Below are 20831 nucleotides of genomic sequence, written 5' to 3'. Positions count from 1 at the left end.
GCGTTCAGGGTACCTGATAAATGCCAACTTATAAAACAGTCTAAAACAGTTCCTTGTTCCAAACAAATGTTAGGTTCCACTTTTATTAACAGAAAAAGAAAAAAAGGTCTCTTTGAAAGTCACTTGCTAAACTGAGAGTAAAACTGAAGTCTTCTTATTTTTAATATTTTATTTTATTCAAAACTTTAAGATAGTGATTAATGTTGCCAGCAAAAAAGTGATCTCTCAATGCTCTGTTGGTCTTTGATTTAAGGCTCTTTTTTTCTCCTTAAGATGATGGACCTTGCTTTTACTGTCTACCCTGGTCATAAAACACGCGAAGTTTGAAGGACCTACTCTGGAAATCTAAGCTTTCTAGCAATACCTCAACTAGGGGATTTGCCACAAAAAAACAGCTACAATACATTTAACCAAGACACCATAAAGTGAAGAAAGCAAGAATTAAACTTGATAGGCGTGTTAGCAAAATCCACAAGGTGCTTGTGAAAGTGAAGTCGCTCAGTCGTGTCTGACTTTGCCACCCCATGGACTGTAGCCCACCAGGCTCCTCCATCCATGGGATTTTCCAGGCAAGAGTACTGGAGTGGGCTGCCATTTCCTTCTCCAGGAGATCTTCCTGACCCAGGGATTGAACCCAGGCCTCCCGCATTGTAGGCAGACACTTTACCATCTAAGCCACCAGGGAAGTCCTTGTTGTCCTTTAAAAGTGAGGGAATGCTTTTTCAGAAGATTCCTTCTGGGTCACGTAAGATGTTCATAATTTACAGGACAAAACTTGGGCAGATAGAACTGGCTTCACATGGAAGAATTCCTCCTGAAACCAGTGGTTTTGAGGTCCCCTGGTACTAAAACGCTACAGCACTAAAGCCAGAAGGCTACACTAGTGTTACAGAAAGGATGAATGGGAACCTCAGGAGCGGTAACAGGAAGCTAATGTTCTACCAACTCCTCCACATTTCCTAAGTGTATCATGAAGGTCAAATTCTCCAGGGAGAGGGGTTTCATAAGTAAAAAAGAATATTATGGGTCCTCATTAGCCACAATTCCAAAATCTGAAAACCTCTAAAAAATAAAGCCTTCTAGGGACCTCTCTGGTGGTCCGGGGGCTAAGACCCAATGCAAGGGGGCCTGGGTTCAATCCCACATGCCACATCTCAGCACAGGCACCACAACTATACTGAGCCCACACGCTGCAACTACAGAAGGCCGAGCACCGCATGAAGACCCGATGAGTCAAATAAACAATATAGAAAAAAGCCTGCTAGCCAACTGGGTGGCAAACCTAATGTTTGACCTTTGTCTCTCTTCCACTTGGTGTAGAATGTCCACATTCTGATACAGAAGTGTGAACAGACAGGGGTCCAGAGGCTGTCCCAGATATTGTCCTGGGTGTTACAGGATAGCCTGCATTACCATCTAAAACCCACAAAGCTCTCAAATCAGAAACACTGGGAAAAGCTTCAGAGATGCCCTGTGGGTCTGTATTGCTTTATCGAATGGTACAATACATCTAGAAAACTGAGACAAATGAATAAGGAGACTTGTAGATGACCTCTGCTGATTGTAATTAACCGTGAAAGAAACAATTTCTCTCCTTCCTTTCTTTTTTTTTTGTGAACCAAGCTGAAGTTCAGGTGACAGCAAAGAAGATGATTCTCTCTTCCCTATCACATACTCTCTCAGGGGTGGAGGGAGGCTCACAGAGCTGGTGGCTGGGGGCAAAGCTTATGACGTTTCTCTTGTCATGACACTTGGAGACACCTGGGAAGCACATGGAATCCCTCTGAGATTTTTCCAGCATGGGACTATGGATTCCAGGCATGCATCATGGATAAATATGCCACATTAATTTGCCACCTGGATGGAGGGGCAAAGCCAGTATGTATGTGCCTTTATTTCTGATGTTAAAAGCTAATTTATCTAAATAATGATTTCTTTCTCGATTAGTGAGTTTGGTTTTCTAGGATGACAGAAACAATTTTTTTGAGTTTCTAACATAGCTGTAAACTTGTAAAATTCAAAGCAAGTTAAAAATTTTTTGTAAGCCTACAAGGTGAGGCAAGAATTTTAAGGGCACAAGAAAAAGCAACTGATTAATTTTCTACAACATTATGCTTCTGAGACAGAATCTTAATTCTGAACAACTGACATAATGTCATAGTTGTGAACCCTTTTGCTGTTATCAAGGTTAACTCAAAATGTAACATTGATATTAAAGAAATGCTTAGCAAATGAGACAAGCTGTCATAATACACAAGTTCTTCTTTCACTTTTTACTTAAAGGATTCCCATAGGATTTGAAGAATATCATCCTGCAAAATACCCTATCTGAATACTTTTCTATGTTTGGAAACTGTGAATTACACACTTGAAAAGCTCAGTGAAATGGACTGTTGTGCACAAAACAAAGCTTTCTGTAATAACTTTTCCATTTGAACATTTTGTTTCAAAATTGCAGATTCCATTCCTTTCAAAAGGTCCTGCTGGTGTGAGAGATTCCAGCTGTTTCTCTCTCAAGTCCTTTATAAGTCATGGGGAAATATCACACACTCCTTTCTCCTTTCTTGATAAAATAATATATGAGATTTATATACATTTAAATCCTTCTTACAAAAACTCTTCTTGGGGCTTCCATATGTCTCAAGCTTAACAGATGACTTTTTTCCTAGGAATTTTCCAATAGGGAAATTTGCAAGTTTGTGTATTAAAGATACTAATAGGTTATGTAAGTTGTATTCCAAATGTTGACTCTTCCAAACACAGCTGTCCGAGTCTTTTTTTTTTTTTAATTATCTAAAAGTCTCAGTAAATCTATTTCTCTTACTATATGATCATACCAGCTGCTTTCTTTCAAGAGGCCAATTAAAACACTGTAGGAAAATATACCCCAAATGATCAAATGCTCTAAGACTGCTATAAAACTGAGCTCTGACTTGCAGTAGTAAAACCACTTATGCAAGTGCAAAGTAATGATGCTGGAGGCTCAGAATTGTGATTTATAGACTGCCGCCTGCAATTAATCAGCTTTCAATGCTCTTTTAGCAGGGCAAGAAAATAATGCTGCCATCTTTTAAAAGATAGTAATCTATATAAATGTTTATGTTACCAAAAAAGTCCTTTAGAAGAAAGTCAGCCCTTTGTCTTCTTTTCCTGTTGATCTTTTAAAATTCTCCGTTTAACCTGCATGTGTGTGTGTGCTGAGTGGCCTCAGTCATGTCCAACTCTATGCGACGCTATGGACTGTAGCACACCAGGCTCCTCTGTCCATGGGATTCTCCAGGCAATAATACTAGAGTGGGTTGTCATGCCCTCCTCCAGGGGATCTTCCCAACCCAGGGATGAAACCCTGGGTCTCCTGTTTCCTGCATTGGCAGGCGGGCTTTTTACCACTGAGCCACCTGGGAAGCCCTCCTTTAACCTATGACTGCCTAAAAGGCATCACCTAGTCTAACAAAAAGACAAAAAAATAAACCCACAAAACCTACAAGCCTGGAATTTTCAGATACCAGTAAGTATTATTTCATTGCATTAATTCACAAATGCTCTTAAAAAATGCAGAACAGATATCACATAAAGAACAAAAAAAATCAAGAGGGTATATTTTTTCCCCACAGAAATTTCATTTTATCTCTTAGTGAACACATGGTTCCATGGTTTACAGAAGATAAAATATTAAAAGGTCTTCATTTATTTATTTATTTATTTATTTTGCTTCTAACTGCTCTTCTAGAGACCTAAGACCAGGCAAGTCTGTGGAAGCTGAAAGGAATTTTTCGGGACAAATAAATACTCCAATTGCTCATCTAAAATGGAGTTAAAAATCAATTTCTTTTGTTAATGAAGGACCACTATTCATTTCTGTTGAGGGAGTAACGTGCTGCTCTGAATCTAAAAGTAGTATTATCGTTATTAAGGAGAATTAGAAATCTGCAGGTTGATAAATCAAGGTTACAGTAAGACTCTTACTGACCCTGGAACTCTGAGAGGCAGATATTGTCTCACTAGGACCAGCCCATAACCTGGTACAGGTGTTACAGAAACTCCTTTGACTCTGGTTGCTGTGTTTATTTGGACCTGAGAAGCTGCAGATGGAAGGCAGCTTGCCATCATCGTTAAAGCAAGCACATGATGAGCTTTGCCTAACAGGTAAGCGAAGTGTGACTCACAGATCTTTACATGGGATTTCCTCAGTATAAGCCTTTTTCAAGAGCTGACTGCTTACTGGTCCTCATAAGTCTTTCAGTGATTAGCATGGCTTTCCTGATAGCTCAGTTGGTAAAGAATCTGCCTGCAATCTGACCTGAGTTAGATCCCTGGGTTGGGATGATCCCCTGGAGAATGGAAAAGCTACCCACTCCAGGATTTTGGCCTAGAGAATTCCATGGACTCTATAGTTCATGGGGTCACAAAGAGTCAGATATGACTGACTGACTTTCACTCTCACTTTTCATCAGTACATCCGGTTATCTGTAGCAAAGGTATTTCCAGGTCTCATCAGGTGGCCCCAAGTAACCGAGCTGTCCTGATCTGGTTTCTGTAAATCTTGTTCACAAAAAATTCTACAGAACCGATTTTATTTTTTACTGCTGCTGCTGCTGCTGCTAAGTCGCTTCAGTCGTGTCCGACTCTGTGCGACCCCATGGACTGCAGCCTACCAGCCTTCTCTGTCCATGGGATTCTCCAGGCAAGAACACTGGAGTGGGTTGCCATTTCCTCACTAGTCCCTATTAATTTGTGGATGATTCTTTATATCAAAGGTAGTGTGATTTGGGAATTTATTTATTTTAACCTTATATAACTGTGCCTTGACTTCTTTATTTTTTAAAAATTATATATGTATTTAAAAATAATTTTATTAAAAAATTTATTTACTGGCTGTGCTAGGTCTCCATTGCTCCATGGACTTTTCTCTAGTTGTGGAAAGCGGGGTTACTCTCTTGTAGCAGTACGCAGGCTCCTCTCGTTGCAGTGGCTTCTCCCGTTGTGAAGCACAGGTTCTATGGCGTGCGGGCTCAGTAGCTGCGGCACGTGGACTCAGTGGTTGCAGTTTCTGGGCTCTAGAGCACAGGCTCAAAAATTGTGGTGCATGGCTTTGTTGCTCCAAGGCATGTGGGATCTTCCCACATCAGAGATTGAATCCTTGTCTCCTGCATTGGCAGGTAGATTCTTTACCACTGAGTCACCAGAAGCCCCAAAATATTTTTATTTATTTATTTGGCTGCCCTGGGTCTTAGCTGTGGTATATGGGATCTAGTTCCCTGACCAGGGATTGAACTTGGGCTCCCTGCATTGGGAGCATGGAGTCTTAGCCACACTGGACCACCAGGGATGTCCTGGCAGCATAAAGTATTTTTAATCAATTCACTGATTTGGTAAAATGTTTAAAATGATCTTTTTTCCTTTTTTTTGGTGGCCCACTTTCAGAAGGGCTGACAGAAGGTAAAAAGTGAGGCTATTCTCAAAACCAGAGTATAAAGATTAGACACTAGGGTTTTCAGTTAAGATCTCTTTAGGGACAAAAGCAAAAAAAAAATCAAGTTCTGTAAGTAGTAACTTGCTTAGTACAGTGTACTAAGAAATCTTCTATTAAATTAAAATGTAACTATACAATTTGAAAGTCCTGTTCAGTTGATTAAATTAGGTGTTCCCTGCATTAGCTTTTTTTTTTTTTTTGACCTTTTAAAAGGTGAGAATATTATTTTTCTACAGAAACCCAATGTTTAAAAAAAAAGAGTGAAGTAAGCCAGAAGGAAAAACACCAATAGAGTATACTAACGGATATATATGGAATTTAGAAAGATGGTAACGATAACCCTGTATGCGAGACAGCAAAAGAGACACAGATGTATAGAACAGTCTTTTGGACTCTGTGGGAGAGGGAGAGGGTGGGATCATTTGGGAGAATGGCATTGAAACATGTATAATAACATATATGAAACAAATTGCCAGTCCAAGTTTGATGCAGGATACAGGATGCTTGGGGCTGGTGCACTGGGATGACCCAGAGGGATGGTATGGGGAGGGAGTGGGGTTCAGGATGGGGAACACGTGTACACCTGTGGAGGATCCATGCTGATGTATGGCAAAACCAATATAATATTATAAGGTAATTAGCCTCCAATTAAAATAAATTTAATAAAAAAAATTTTTTTAAACAAGAAAAGTCAGGGCTTGGCATTTAAACCACTGCGGAGTTTGTGGTGAATAAAGTACATATAAATCCTGGAAAATGTGTGTTAGCTAATGACTAATGCTCAGGAGAGATTATCAAAGGAGAACTGTTTGTTTTTAAAACTGTGTTGAGCCTTTTCACCCTAATATTGCCTATGTAGCTGCCATGATGGACAGTTCTTAGGCTATTTAATTGTTTTTAAACAGAAATGCCAACTCCACTGATTTCCTCATTGCTGATGGACATTAATGTTTTTAACATATGCATGTACCAGGAAATGAAATATGATAACTACATGCTGTGCTAAGGAAAATACTACAAAGGAGAAAATATTATTTTTAGATAAGATGATTTCCTCAACCTTTCACTATATCTTATGAATTTGCCCACTCTATGCTAGAATACGGACATGAGTGACATATATTTCTTCCTGTTGTAAAAAACATTTACTATCCATCTATACATCTCTCACTTTCTTTCAGCAACACTGAACCCAAGATTTCATTGTTAAGTTCAATAAGACAAGGAAGTGAACAATTCAATTAACTGGAAAGAAAAGGGGGTTACGTAAGAATCAGCCTTCAAGGGTCTGCTGAGCAAAAACAGTCCAAAAGAAGAAGCAGAACAGCTGTGAGTTTCACGAGAAAGAGCAGTTATGGCTTTGGGGTGACCTTACATAGTTCTTATTCTAGTAAAGTAATATCAGCACTTTCGACTTCTCCCTTTTGTTAAAAGAACACTTTTCTTCCTGTGCATCAAGGAACTTGCTCCCATAGATGTGGATTTTTTTTTTTTTTTTCCTGCACTGAGCAGCTTATAGCATCTTAGTTCCTCAACTAGGGATTGAATCTGGGCCACAGCAGTGAAAGCTCCAAGTCCTAACCACTGGACTGCCAGAGAATTCCCATAATATGTAGAGTTTTAATACTCATTCTACATAAAAGTAATCTGTATCTATTCCCTGAAATGTAAATGTATAGGATAACAGCATCCTGGGCAAAGTAACCTTTTAAAAAAGAATGGCAGAGATTCATGATCTTCAGGCTATAAAGGGGCTTCCCAAGAGGCTCAGTGGGTCAAGAATCCGCCTGCAATGCAGGAGACACAGGCTTGATCCCTGGGCTGGGAAGAACCGCTGGAGGAGGGCATGGAAACCCATTCTAGCATGCTTGCCTGTAGAATTCCATGAATAGAGGAGCCTGGCAGGCTGCAGTCCATGGGGTCAAAAAGAGTAGGACATGACTGAAGTAACTTGCACACACGCACGCACGGGCTATGAAGAGTTCCTCTGCCATCTGTGTGCAGCCATTCTTTTAAAAGGTTATTGGATCCTCTAGATTCCAGAAGGGCTCAGAATGAAGCCCTGGACCACGTATTATATAAAAGGCTTCCAAAGTGCTCCGTGTGTTCTAAGCTGACATCTTATGTTACAAATGTTGCTCAGGAAAATGCATTTTATTTACAGGATCTGTATATAAATCAAAGGCTTCCCAGGTGGCTCAGTGGTAAAGAATCCACCTGCCAATGCAGGAGATGCAAGAAACACGGTTTCGATCCCTGGGTCAGGATGATCCCATGGAGGAGAAAATGGCAACCCACTCCAGTATTCTTCCCTGTAATATCCCACGTACAGAGGAGCCTGGCAGGCTACAGTCCAAGGAATCACAAAGAATCAGACACAACTGAGTAACTGAGCATGCACATAAGTCAAAGCTATTCAGTTAAACACAATTAAGAATGTAGAAGCTGGCATTCATTATCAATAGCAAAAACACCATTCTCCAATACTAAATTCTGAGAAGGGGACATCTAAAACATCTCATATCAAATGGGGTCCACTTTAGTGTTATGGGGATTTTCCCAGATATGGACGGAAGATATCAACAAAGAATTTTGAATTTCTTCTCTGGTTCCAAACTCCAGGCCACTCAAACATACTAACTGTGGACCCCTATGGAGAACAGTGTTTATCAGGGAATCCTATCTTCCATGATGTGAGTTTTATGCTGGGAGATAAAGTGACCTTTTAGATAAGGTGTCTGACCTCTCCCCTCCCGTGACAGCTATTTCTCACCCCAGACAGCTGCTGCTACAAACAAACTTCGATGAACATTTTGACAAATGAAGTCAAACCAGGGTCCTTTGTTTCTCTGCAGCCAACAAGCTGGCATTCCACAAGCTCATGAGGGGGCCATGAGTTACTGGAGGCCAGGCCTGCCCCCCTCACTGCTGGTCGCCCCTTGTAGCCCCACGTTCCCAGGATCTGTGGGGCCAGATGATGCTGTTCCTGGCTCACATTCCATCCTGTCAGGGGACTCTCAAAAATAATAATATTTACAGCAGAGTTCAGAGCCGGTGAAAGAAAAGGGGGGTAAAAGTACCTTCAGAGTAAGCAGACCAGACGATGGAGGTCATTAGATCTGTGGTTATTAAACCATTTTTCGTGGGACTCCTGAGCCCTTTTTCAATAGATATGAACCTGCACTTATCAAGAGCCTCAACTGCAATGAAGGACATAAAAAACTAACAAATGAAAATAGAACAAAGTACAGTTTCTAAATCCTGAAAATGTTTCCCTCAACCCATTTGGTCAATGGTTATGGACCACCTACAATGTCCAAGGTCTCCTGCTAAGGTTATAAATAAACCTTCATCCAAAAAAAATGGACTACCGCTGTTTCATAGCAAGAACTTGGGAAACCTAAATACAAGGGGCCTGGAGGTCTCCTTCTACAAATAATCAAATTGAGCTGAAGGGACTATATTTTAGGAACAGGGGTCAGCCCACTGCAACCCACTGGCCAGATCCAGCCCCCTGCTTGTTTTTATGTGGCCTGTGAACTAAGAATGGTTGGGGGGAAAAATCTTAAGAAAAATACCTTAAAAGGTTGGGAAAAAAGTCAAAAGAAGATTACTTTGTGGTACATGAAAATGTATATGACATTCAAATTTCTGAGTTTATAAATAAAGTTTTATTGGAATACCGACATACTCATCTGATTACCTACTGTCTCTGGCTGCTCTGCACTTAGAAAGGGAAAAGTGATTAATTGCAACAGAGACTGGGTGGCCTGCAAAACCCACATGTGCACTGTCTGGCCCTTTACAGAAAATGCTTACTGACCCTTGTTTTACATTGTAAAAGAATTTTTTTGCTTTTGCTGAGATATCTGAATGAGAACATATGCCTCTGCCTTTGTTAGAAAGCCTTAGAAATGCACGGGGAGTAGAGAGAAGGCAGCTAAGACCTGAAAACCTAGTCAGCATGAACTTGACAAAGCTGGATAAGTAGAGGTAGATACCAAGTGAAGTAGGTTAGGTTACATTTACAGATCAGATTTCCCAAAGCATGAGAAAACATCCAAATTCTTCATTGGAGAAGAAGTAGGGATCCATGTTTTTCATACCACTTTTGTTAATTTCCTTTCAATGGGCCAGAATCCTATGCCCCGACGCTGTTTTCTTATACATGAGGTTAATACATGTCTCTAGGCCTCAATTCTAAAGAATGGGCTGTTCTGGAGACTTCCCTCAGGAGTGTCTAGTAAAACAGAATCCCAGGAATGGTATCTGTTTTCGAGCAGACAGCTCTGTTGGTGGAGGTTGACAACCACCCCCTATCTGACTCCATTAAAGATCAGGAGAGACTGGCAATACAGCCCTGCTAGTCAATGGGCCGTGCTTAACGAAATGAAAGATTGAGAATGAAGTTTGCAGGTCTATAGAGTTATTAAAGCTGGGCACAGTTTTCCCCATGGTTAAGTCTGTTTTTGTTCTCTCCCTAATGTAATATCCAGAAAAGGAAGGAAAGTAGAAGTAGGGTATTTATGTTTAACACTTTCATGAAAGATATCTTTTAGAGGTTAGCATTTTGTCTCTTCAGGGTTGGAACTAAAAGAGGGGGGAGAAAAGTCCAATGGCAGCCCTTTAGTAACTTTCATTTTTTTTTCTTTCAGTTTTTGGTCATACCATGTGGCATGCTGGATCTTAGCTCCCCGACTAGGGATCAAACCCACACCCTTGGTAGTCTTGACCATTGGCCCACTAGGGAAATCCCTAGTAACTTTCGTTTGGTACAGAATATTCTCCTGCTATTACTACATCTTCTCTGCTTGACGTAATTTTTCCACTGACAAGTTGGGAACTGGATTTCATCATTAATATATAATATTAATAAACTGTCCTCCTATGAAGAATAACAGAATAGTTTCTTTTCATACAGATGCAATAGAATACATTTTTAAGCCAAAAAACCTAGGTAAACTCACCTAGAAAAATCTCCCTTTGCCTCCTGTAGAAGAAGAAAATTCAACATCAGTGACTCATTCTGATTTGTGTTACAGATTTTAAAATGCACTGTAGAATCATGAACTCCTCTGCTGAATCATTCCAACTGACTGCTATTTCATCCTATCAGCTACCAGAATATAATTAAGGAAGGATGCATGCATTTACCACCTGAATAGGAGACAAACTTTAGAAAGTTCTATACAAAGAAAGCAATTCATAATGAAAAGGAAAGTTTCCACTTCTAAACTCTGATCTAACTTTTTCCACTGTAAAGATTCTGAACCTGGACATGTGTCTGGGTAGCACTATGTGTCTATATCTTGTGGTACTTGCTGTTTTGTCTTGTATTGTGGGCTTCTGCGGGTAGGGACCATGGAGTCTGTAATGAATCTAGCAAAATGCCTGGAGCACAGTAGTTGCTCAATAAATCTTTGCCGAAGGAAAAAGTGAATGACATCATTTCAGTTCATTCTGCCAGTGTTTCTGATCTTGCCCTTGTGGCTAATATTCAGTGATCCCTCTTTTTCCACACAAGCTTAAAGGTATTTTCCTCATCTTTCATGACAGTGCTTCTCCTGGCAATTAAATTCTAGCTTTTTTTACTTGGCTTTCTCCAGTGACCTGAAGAAAAGGGGGTCACCAGATGATCTCAGTTTCCCAATCTCAGGTTATACACACAATTTTCCCTTGCAGAGAGATACTGTCTTAAAATTTTGGACAAGAACAGAGAATAGAGGAGACACTGTTTATTGCTATGGTGTAGTTTCCCTAATAGCTCTTTCCTGCTTGTGGCTAAAGAATAAGGAGTCAAAGAGCTAGTGGTTATAGCAACTGCCATCCATGAGGTGTCTTATTCCTATTTCTTCTGTATATGGCTCTAGAATACAAAGATGGAGGGAAACAACTTACCTGTAAAATATACGAGGCCAATTCAAACACTACTTCACTATCAACATCAATCAGCTCCTGAAAGGAAAACCAAGTAAGGTAAGTTTGGTACTTTAACAACGATTTCTTTATGATCTCCCCCGAAAGAGGAGAGGTCTTTCTTATCTGAGATGTTACCCAGAATCTCAAACACCCATAGAACATCTTTTCTGAATTACTTGGACTCAAACGTTCCCTGACATCATTCCCTAAGCTCTTATAAGAGCTCCAATGGTCCTGTGTCTACACAGTCACTTCCAGGGCTTCATCTTTAGGTCTTCATGAGAAATTAAGGAATGGATCAGTCTCCAGCTTTTTACAAATCGGTCAATCTGATTAATTGATGGATTAAGGTTACTTGATCACCACATGCATTTTTCTTTGTAAACTCTACTTCAGAACCAGTGGTAAGACTTTGCTAGAGAAAAGGTTATGATGGAATTATGACTCTTTAAATTAAAGTTACATAAAGTTAAAAATACAGTTTCCCAGTTGTATGAGACACATTTCTTCATGTACTCAAATACTTCAAGGTAGCTGTTGACTACCATGATGTCAGAGCAAATACGGGCTCTTCACTCACTGCAGAAAGTTTAAAAACGTTTCTCTCAGGACTTCCCTGATGGTGGTCTAGTGGTTAAGAATCCGTCTGCCAATGCAGGGGACACAGGTTCAATACCTGGTCTGGGACGATCTCACATGCTGCAGAGCAACTACGCCCGTGTGCCACAACTGCTGAGGCCTGCACCCTAGACCTGGTGCTCCGCAGTAAGGGAAGCCACCACAGCTAGAGAGGAGCCCTGCTTGCTACAACTAGAACAAGCCTGCACGCAGCAATGAAGACCCAGCACAACCAAAACAAGTTACTTTTTTTCTTTGAATTATAAACCAAATTCTGATTCATGGATTTTCTAATGATTTTTGTGTGGTCCAGGACTTGCCCCTGTATTTCAAAACAATGCACTGAAGCACACCTATATCTTTAGAGGGAAGGATATCCCGCAGGCTCCTTCAGGTTTAGGAATTTCAAAGATGGATAATAATGTTTGCTACCAAACCACCTTGGAGTGCGAGCTAAGAGAGACGTGGATGGATCGGGGACAATAATTCTTTATGCTTAACCAGCTAAAGGAGCTTTACGGCCACTGTAATTGATACAGATTGTCAGTGCTGCAGTGTGGAGGAATGCCTGGAATTGCAGTCTTGGGATTACCAGGTCCCATCTGAATGTAAATCATTTAACAGTGGACAAATGATTTAACAGAAACACTGTCCAGGGTTTCCACAATGGATCATTTCTACTCGCACTATATGCTTTTCCATTCCCACCAATCGACTTCCCAAAGTCACCGGTGTGTGCTTGTCGGTGTATCGGTATGTGTGCTCTGTCAAACATTTACACTGAGCTTGCAGGTGATGGTCAACAGTGGCTAATAGTTAACATCCCAGGAGAGGCCAACTCAAAACCAACCATCAGGAACAGCCCCGGAACGTGTGCACATGGTTTTTGGTTCATTACTTGGCTCATCTGCTAAAGGAAAACATCCACACTTTTGGGGAGAGGACAAACGTGGGGAGGGTGGATGGTGGTCATTTTCTAATTGATTTGGTTTTGCACAGTCCATTCTGTAGTTCTGGGGGGAACTGCCATCCCCTAGTCATGGGGCAACATTAATCATAATGTACCATTTTTCAGAGTCAAGCTACCTAAGATGCCCACTTAAACACTCACCTGATTTATATGAATTCTTTCTTCCCAACTGCATGTGTCCTCAGGGTAAATGAAAACTAGCATCTCTAAACCCACTCCAGTGTTCTGGCCTGGAGAATCCCAGGGACGGGGGAGCCTGGTGGACTGGCATCTGAGGGGTCGCACAGAGCCGGACCCAACTGAAGCGACTTAGCAGCAGCAACTCTAAATGGGGTGAGTTTCCACCTTCTCTGTCCTCGACCATCTCCCAGTGAAGATATTAAAAACACTGAGAGTCAGAACGTGATCAGTAAGAGTCAAAAGGATTGAAAAGTAAGGTGACCCAGACATCCCCCACTTTTGTAAAATCTGATGGGAAAGAGAGCTGCAGTATTCCTTCTCACTGTTTCTATTTAATATTGAGTTCAAGAATCACAGCTTTAGGCTTCCCTGATAATCTAGTAGTTAAGAATCCGCCTATCAATGCAGGGGACATTGGTTCCATCCCTGGTCCGGGAAGATTCCACATGTTATGGAGCAGCTAAGCCCATGCGCCGCAACTACAGAAGCCCACGCACCCTAGAACCCATGCTCCACAAGAGAAGACACCACAGTAAGAAGCCTGCACATCGCAACAAAAAGTCGCCCACGACTGCTGCAACTAGAGAAAGCCTGGGCGCAGCAACGAAGACCCAGCACAGCCAAAAATTAAAAAACTAAATCTTAAAACCAGCATTGTCTGTCCTCGGAGGAGTCAGTTCAGAGATCTAAATGGTGTTTATAAGACCCAATCTAGGAATGGGGAATGGGGGCCAGGGGAAGAGATCCTCCAACTGGAAGAAAATTCTTTCCTGCTTTGCAGTCTCTGCCCAATTCCCTGAGGTCTGTTTACAACACAAGGTTCACAAAGGACGAAACCTTCCCCTTTGCATCCCTGGCCCTCCCAGGTGACTTTTACCTTTAAAATTCCCCTGAGGTGGAGCAGAGCTCTAGGCTTCCTGCCCACACCACACATTTCCCACTGTGCCTCGAACCCCAAGAGCTGAGTCCCCATGGGGAGGGGTGGATAGATGTTTCCAGGTGTCCACTTCCCATAGAACATTAGAGAGACGACTCCACTTTCCACCTTTTCCTTATCTGGCTTCTCTTGAACACAGGTGGCTTTTTTCAAGTGTTTCTGCTCAAGCAGAGCATATTAACTGAAGAAGACCACAGACTGCATGCGAAAACCTTGTGCTTTCCTGGGGCGCTGGGTTTTCCTTTGATGGAGGATGAATCAGAGAAGGATAGGGAGCAGAAGGCCCTTCAAGGAAGGGGTACGGGTGCTTTCCCATCTGGCACCACCCACGGGCTGAACGTGTGACATTCCTCTGTGTCCCCATTGGGGTGGGGAGATCTGCAGAGCAGGGCTGTCTGCTGAACTAGAGTCTTCCTTGGGAATCCAAGGTAGTCTGGAGGGCATGGAGTCATTTTCTTTTGAGATTCACTGGTAAAAGGGAGATGCTGATAGGAGAGAAAGTGATGTCACGGAGTTCACATGTCCTTTGGACATCTGTTTTACTGTGTTGATTTTTAGTTGCTAAATTGTGTCTGATTGTGTCCAACTCTATTATCCCATGGGCTGTAGCCTACCAGGCTCCTCTGTCCAATGAATTTCCCAGCCAAGAATACTGGAGTGGGTAGCCATTTCCTTCTCCAGAGGATTTTTCCAACCCAGGGATTAAATCCTGTGTCTGCTGTATTGGCAGGGGATTCTTTACCCCTGAGCCACCAGGGAAGCACTGTTTCACTTTCTACTGAATAAGGCATGCTGCTTTCTCTGATCTTTTGATTCATGGTATGGAAAGACAAAATGTGACTCTGCAGGGGTGTGTGTAAGTTCAGACAGGGCTGGGAAGATGGTGCCACTTTCTCCCACTCCACAAGGTTTTATCCCAGGTGATTAAGTTGCTAAAGGAAGAGGCTTGAGGTCATTTATCAGCAGTCTCAGAGTTAACAATATTCTCAGAAAGATTTCTCCTTTGAGGGTCTCCGAGTGTTCCAAAGAAAGAGCCCCATGAGACCCCCCAAGTGCCAGGTGTTATGGACCTTCTCCAAAAGTCCTGAAAGCCGGAGGAACTCGTCATGATTGCCTTGCTCCGGGGACCTTAGTGGTGGTCTTCAGACTCAACTGAGAATCTTAACAAAAAACATTCCTCCATGGTCAGGAATGAGAGAAATTCCAGCTTTCATGGAAGATTCATGAGAGAATTATAACAGAAAAGATGATGAGCAACCACATGGTAGGTTGAGGAGATTTCCATGAGGACAACCTTTGCAAAGTTCAAGCAAAACAACCTGCAGGGCTGTCCAGTGGATTTCCTAGTAAATCTTCACCCATTGTAATAACCATCTTTCTTTGCACCCACAATACGCCTGAAGAAGATGGTTTCCTGCCATCCTCTTTAAGACACTTTCTACTTTGGGACTTTGAATAAATGCATCACTGGACCTCGTTGAGTTTCAGTTTTCTCATCAGTAGAATAAGGAGAACACTTTCTTTTCTTTCTTCATTTCTCCCTTTCTTGGCCATGCCTTGTGACTTGTGGAAACTCAGTTCCCTGACCAGGGATCAAACCTATGGCCCCTGCACTGGGAGCAAGGGAGTCCTAACCACTGGACCTCCAAGGAACTCCCAGGAGAACAGTTTCTTTTTCAAGTACTGTACTAAGTCTGGTGAGGTGGAACTCTGTACAGGTGATTTGGACACTCTAAGACACACCACAAAGATCAAGTCTGTATTATTATTTTTTTTGTTCCCTGGTCTTTACAGATCATCTGAACTCCACAGAATCTCTGTTCTGTTTACAGTTCTGTTCATGGTGGTTTTTTTTTTTGCATTTATGTTTTAGAATTTATTGGAATCTTTAATAAGACTTAAAAAAAAAAGAGGTGGGAAGCATTGTGGAAGTGTGTGTCTGCACGTGTCTGTGTATTGGCCACCGTGTCTACCATCCCAGTGGGTCCTCACACCCACATCAGCCTCACTGTGCCCGGTGCCTGCCCCGTCTCATTGCACAACCTGTAGTGTCTACAGGAAGGCACCCCCAGGCAGTGAGGGGCTGGGGTGCAGGATGAGACTGATGTGGTCTTGCACACTTCCTCTTTCTGAGCCCTTTGCCAGGTTTCCATCAGTCGAGTCACTTCACGTTTGTCTGGGGCACTCGCACTTGGTGGCCCGGGGATTTCTCCCAGTGTCCGCAGCATACACTGCATTTCGTGATCTTGAGGAATCTCTCCTGTGGAGGTCGCAGGCACAGCCCAGATGATGGGTCTGTGTGCATTTGTTTCTAGAGAGCTGAAGACAGAAGGCCCTCTCTGTCTTCTTTCCCTTCCTCTCTCTGTCATGTGAGCATACACACCAAGCCGGCATGCATCCATCTAAGAGATAAGGACTGGGATTCTGTGAGTCCGAGATGAATGTTTACATTGGTTCCTTTGTCCTGTGGGACTTGATTCTGGGCTTTTGTTTCTCTCATCTTCAGAAGAGATATCATCTGCTCATTAGCAAACCTCCTGGAAGATCCTGGCTAAAGACTGCTTATTTAAATTTCAGCAAGAACATGGTACTTAGATCCAAGTAGCAAATATGGACCAGGGATGACTGTTCAAACTTTAATCATATGTGATGTTCTCAGTTTAATGGGGACATCTCAGCCCGGGAGGCTGGACAAGACCCCCAGCACAAAGGAGGGATTTTAAGTTTGTTTTTTTTCCACATTGACTATGCACCTGCCTGGTAGGCTTCAGTCCATGGGGTCACGAAGAGTCAGACATGACTGAGCGATTTCACTTTTACTTTTCACTTTCATGCACTGGAGAAGGAAATGGCAACCCACTCCAGTGTTCTTGCCTGGAGAATCCCAGGGACTGGGGAGCCTGGCGGGCTGCCATCTATGGGGTTGCACAGAGTCGGACACGACTGAAGTGACTTAGCAGCAGCAGCATGCGTCTGGTTCAGTGATACATCAAAAGAAGCTGATTATCAAAATTTACTTAGAAAAATGCTAGTGCCAACTTTTTCTCCAACCCAACAAGACATATTTCTGTGCATTCTCAGATGGTGACCAGGGGTCCTGCCTCTTTGGTTATAATATTTGACAAGATACATTTTGAGATCAAGCATTTAAATGTGATAGATGGATTTATTTAAAAAGTGGATGGTCATCCCCTTCAGTTTAAATGTGAGATTCAAACAAGGCAGCTAGTCATCTTGACCAGTCCCTTACTTCACCCAACTTAAGTCATCTGAGGATCAGATAACTCCTCCGAGGGACTGAATAGCAGTGTAAGGTCCTTCAGCAAGTGAGCCTCTCTTCTTGTCTCTTGGAAGGTATGCCACTGAAGACGACTGGAAGCTGGACTGCAGAGTTCTTTATTTCCTTATAACTTTAAGACCTATCATCTAAGGGAATCCTTCTTCCTAAACATTGAAAAAAACACTTGACATTTTATGACCTAGAAATTGTTGTTTTGCAAAGCTTTTGAAAATGATTGTGGCAACTAATTTTTGACAGCAATCTCACTCGGCCAGTGGAGAATTCCAAGCAGGCAGGATTCCATCCTGAAGGTGGGGAAAGTGCTGGGATTAGAGTCCACATCCACCCCATCACTCCCTCTAGCATGACAAGTCCACTGTTCCCTGGCCGGACTAACTGATGGGCCTCTCCAGTTGACGGAGGAAGCCACATCCCAGAAGAGAGACGGCCAGATGGAAAGCCTGGCAGGAGGAGCTCTGGTTTCCTGTGTCGCTTCCCAGGAAAAACACATCATCCCAGGCCCACTTCCCATGTGAGCTTTCCTAGGAACCAGACACACATTTCTGAATGAGTTTTATCCATCCCTTGGCCATAAATTTCCTTTCCATCATCCACTTGAAACACAACCAAGCTGAAAAACAACAGAAACGCTGTTGGAGCAAAATGGCCACGTGGGGCATCAGTGACCCCTTTCTAAACCTCCTCCTGCTCCACTTAAAGGCAATACTTCCAGCCCTGGTCACTGCTGACCAGATTCTAACGTTCTGCATCTTGGACAGATTATGACTGTTATTTCCTGCTCTTTTTGGTAGAAAATAAGGGGACTGAAAAGAAAGGAGAAGTGAGAGAGGACCCACTGTAGTTATGTTTTCTGCCTCCTGGTGAAGGAAGAGTGGAGGGCGGGAGCTGGCATTCGTGGCTTGGGGAAAATGACAAGATAAACAAACAAAACATCTTTCCTCACTTTTGTGCTGTTGAAGAGATCAGAAGTTGGTTCTCTGGAGAAGATGATACCCAGGAAGCTGGGATGAAGTGGGCAGAGCGATCAGGGATTAAAAGGAGGTCTACACCCCAGTGGTGGCCACTCCCTCCCCCAAATGCTAAAGTGGGAGCTGACATCCCAGGAGCGAAGTAAGGCAATGAAGAGTCACGAGAAAAGACCCCAAGCGCTGATACTCGGGGTTCCTGCTGAAAGAACGAGCTTGCCAGGGACACAGACACAGGGGACCATCTCCACCTGGGCACTGGGAGCTTTTGAGTGTCTCACTCTTAGTTGTGGATGGAAAGCCCCCTACATAAAAGGCAGAGTGCATGCTCGCTCTGTCACTTCAGTCATGTCTGACTCTTTGCAATCTCATGGACTGTAGCCTGCCAGGCTCCTCTGTCCATGGGATTCTCCAGGCAAGAATACTGGACTGGGTTGTCATGCCCTCCTCCAAGGGATTTTCCTGACCCAGAGATCGAACCGGTGTCTCTTATGTCTCCTGCATTGGCAGGCCGGTGCTTTACCACTAGCGCCTCCTGGGAAGCCCACATAAAAGACAGAGACCAAAAAAATCAACAGGAAACAAAAAGAACTGGAAAGAAACAGAACATGCATGATAATTAACATTACTGGAGAGATAAGAGGATATTTAGGGACTTCCTTGGTGGCTCAGACGGTAAAGCGTCTGTCTACAATGCGGGAGACCCAGGTTAATCCCTGGGTTGGGAAGATCTCCTGGAGAAGGAAATGGCAATCCACTCCAGTACTATTGCCTGGAAAATCCCATGGACAGAGGAGCCTGGTAGGCTACAGTCCATGGGGTCTCAAAGAGTCGGAGACTACTTCAGTTTCACTTTCACTTTCAAGAGGATATTTGGTTCAAAGACAATAATAGGATTATATGTATCTAAAGAAAATCAGTTAATATGAAGGAAGTCTGAGAAATTCAAAGCATGATAGTAAAGGTTAAAAAGTCAATAGAGGAGATTAAAGATAACATTGAGGAAAATCTTCCAGAAAGTAGAACAAAATGACAAAGAAGGAAAATAGGAGAAACGAGATGTCAAAGCAGGAGGTCGTGCCCAGCCTCTGATTAGTGGGGGCTCCAGAAGGAGGGCAGAGAGGAAACAGAGAGACATCATACAAGAAATAATACAAAAACCCCGCCAGATATGAAGAGGAATACGAACCTCAGACTAAAAGTATCCATCTACACAACACAGCGGGTTTACCAAGACCTACTTCAAGGCACACCATCCTGCAATTTCAGATAAAGGGAAACAGAAGGAAATCCTAACAGATCCCATGGAGGTCATGGTGGGGGTAGTCCACTTAGAGTGTACAGGCACAGACTTCCCCAGAGCAACTCTTGAAGACTCTGAGGCAACACCTGTGATATACTGAGAGGTATTCTGTATTTTCACATCCAGTGAAACTATGAAATCAGATGTGATGGCAAAACAAAGACTTTTTCAGGTGTGCAAGGACCCAGACATTTCAATTCCCATATACATTTTCCCTGGATTACTGCAGGACGTTCTCCAGTGAAACAAAAGTGTAAAAACACAAGAAGACTCGGGACCCAGGAAGCAAAGTACCTACTCCAGAGTTGGGGTGAAGGAAAGACGGGACAGGAACGGGAACATCCTGGGCTGAGGGCTGCAAATGAGGCTACGTTCAGACGGGAGCAGAAGGACAGAGCGTTCCAAAAGGGAGGTCCCAGGAAGAACAACAGAGGCAACAGCAAAAAACCCAGCCAAAGAGAGGAACAGATGAATTACCCAATGTGTATGGAAATTAACGTCTATTATTTTCAAATAGACATTTGAAAATCTGTAGGAGCTTTTGGGAAAAAAAGATGGATGCATAGAAACTAAAGCAAGTAATGGCAAAATGGTTATTACCTTTAGGTAAAATAACTGGTTGTCTAAAAAGGAATCGCAGCCCCAGGATGCTACTTGGGTTAGTCATAACAATGGTATGTGGATGGGTATGCCGTTTGCGTAGGATTGTGGTATCACCACACTGGGAGAAATGGGAAGGGGAAAGTGCGGGTGGGTGCATAGGAGACCTCAGTCCTCACCTATATCAAAAATGGATAAATCAAGGAATAAGACCCTGTTCCAGTTATTTAGAAGCAGAGAGAGGCAAATACCAGAAGAAACAGCTAAAAATTGTTGGAAGTGGTGGGGGGTGGGCTCTTTTTCATAAACAGCCTCTTGACTTTTAAACTATATCATATATTACTTAGATAAACATAAATGTGTTAAAAGTGGATGAAGCACTTCCCTGATGGTCCAGTGGCTAAGAGTCTGTGCTCCCAATGTAGGAGGCCCTGGTTCAATCCCTCGTCAGGAAACTAGATCCCACAAGCTGCAACTAAGATCTGGCCCAGCCAAATAAATAAATAAATATTAAAAAAAATAAGAATCTTTTCTTTTTAAAAAGTGAATGATTGGGTCGTTTATT

General features: G+C 42.6%; 1 protein-coding gene across 1 annotated transcript in view; it reads right to left on the bottom strand.

Moving 5' to 3' along the window:
* Nucleotides 1-20831, bottom strand: part of FRMD4A (FERM domain containing 4A) — a 328482-nt gene that overhangs the window by 116472 nt on the left and 191179 nt on the right. The window contains 2 exon segments of the mRNA XM_070381930.1: nt 10441-10463; nt 11372-11428. Coding sequence (XP_070238031.1) covers nt 10441-10463; nt 11372-11428 — 80 coding nt within the window.

The sequence above is a fragment of the Bos mutus genome, chromosome 13, assembly GCF_027580195.1.
Source record: "Bos mutus isolate GX-2022 chromosome 13, NWIPB_WYAK_1.1, whole genome shotgun sequence".
Classification (NCBI taxonomy): domain Eukaryota; kingdom Metazoa; phylum Chordata; class Mammalia; order Artiodactyla; family Bovidae; genus Bos; species Bos mutus.
Note: the sequence above shows the minus strand (reverse complement) of the source record. Positions and strands in the feature narration are given on the sequence as shown.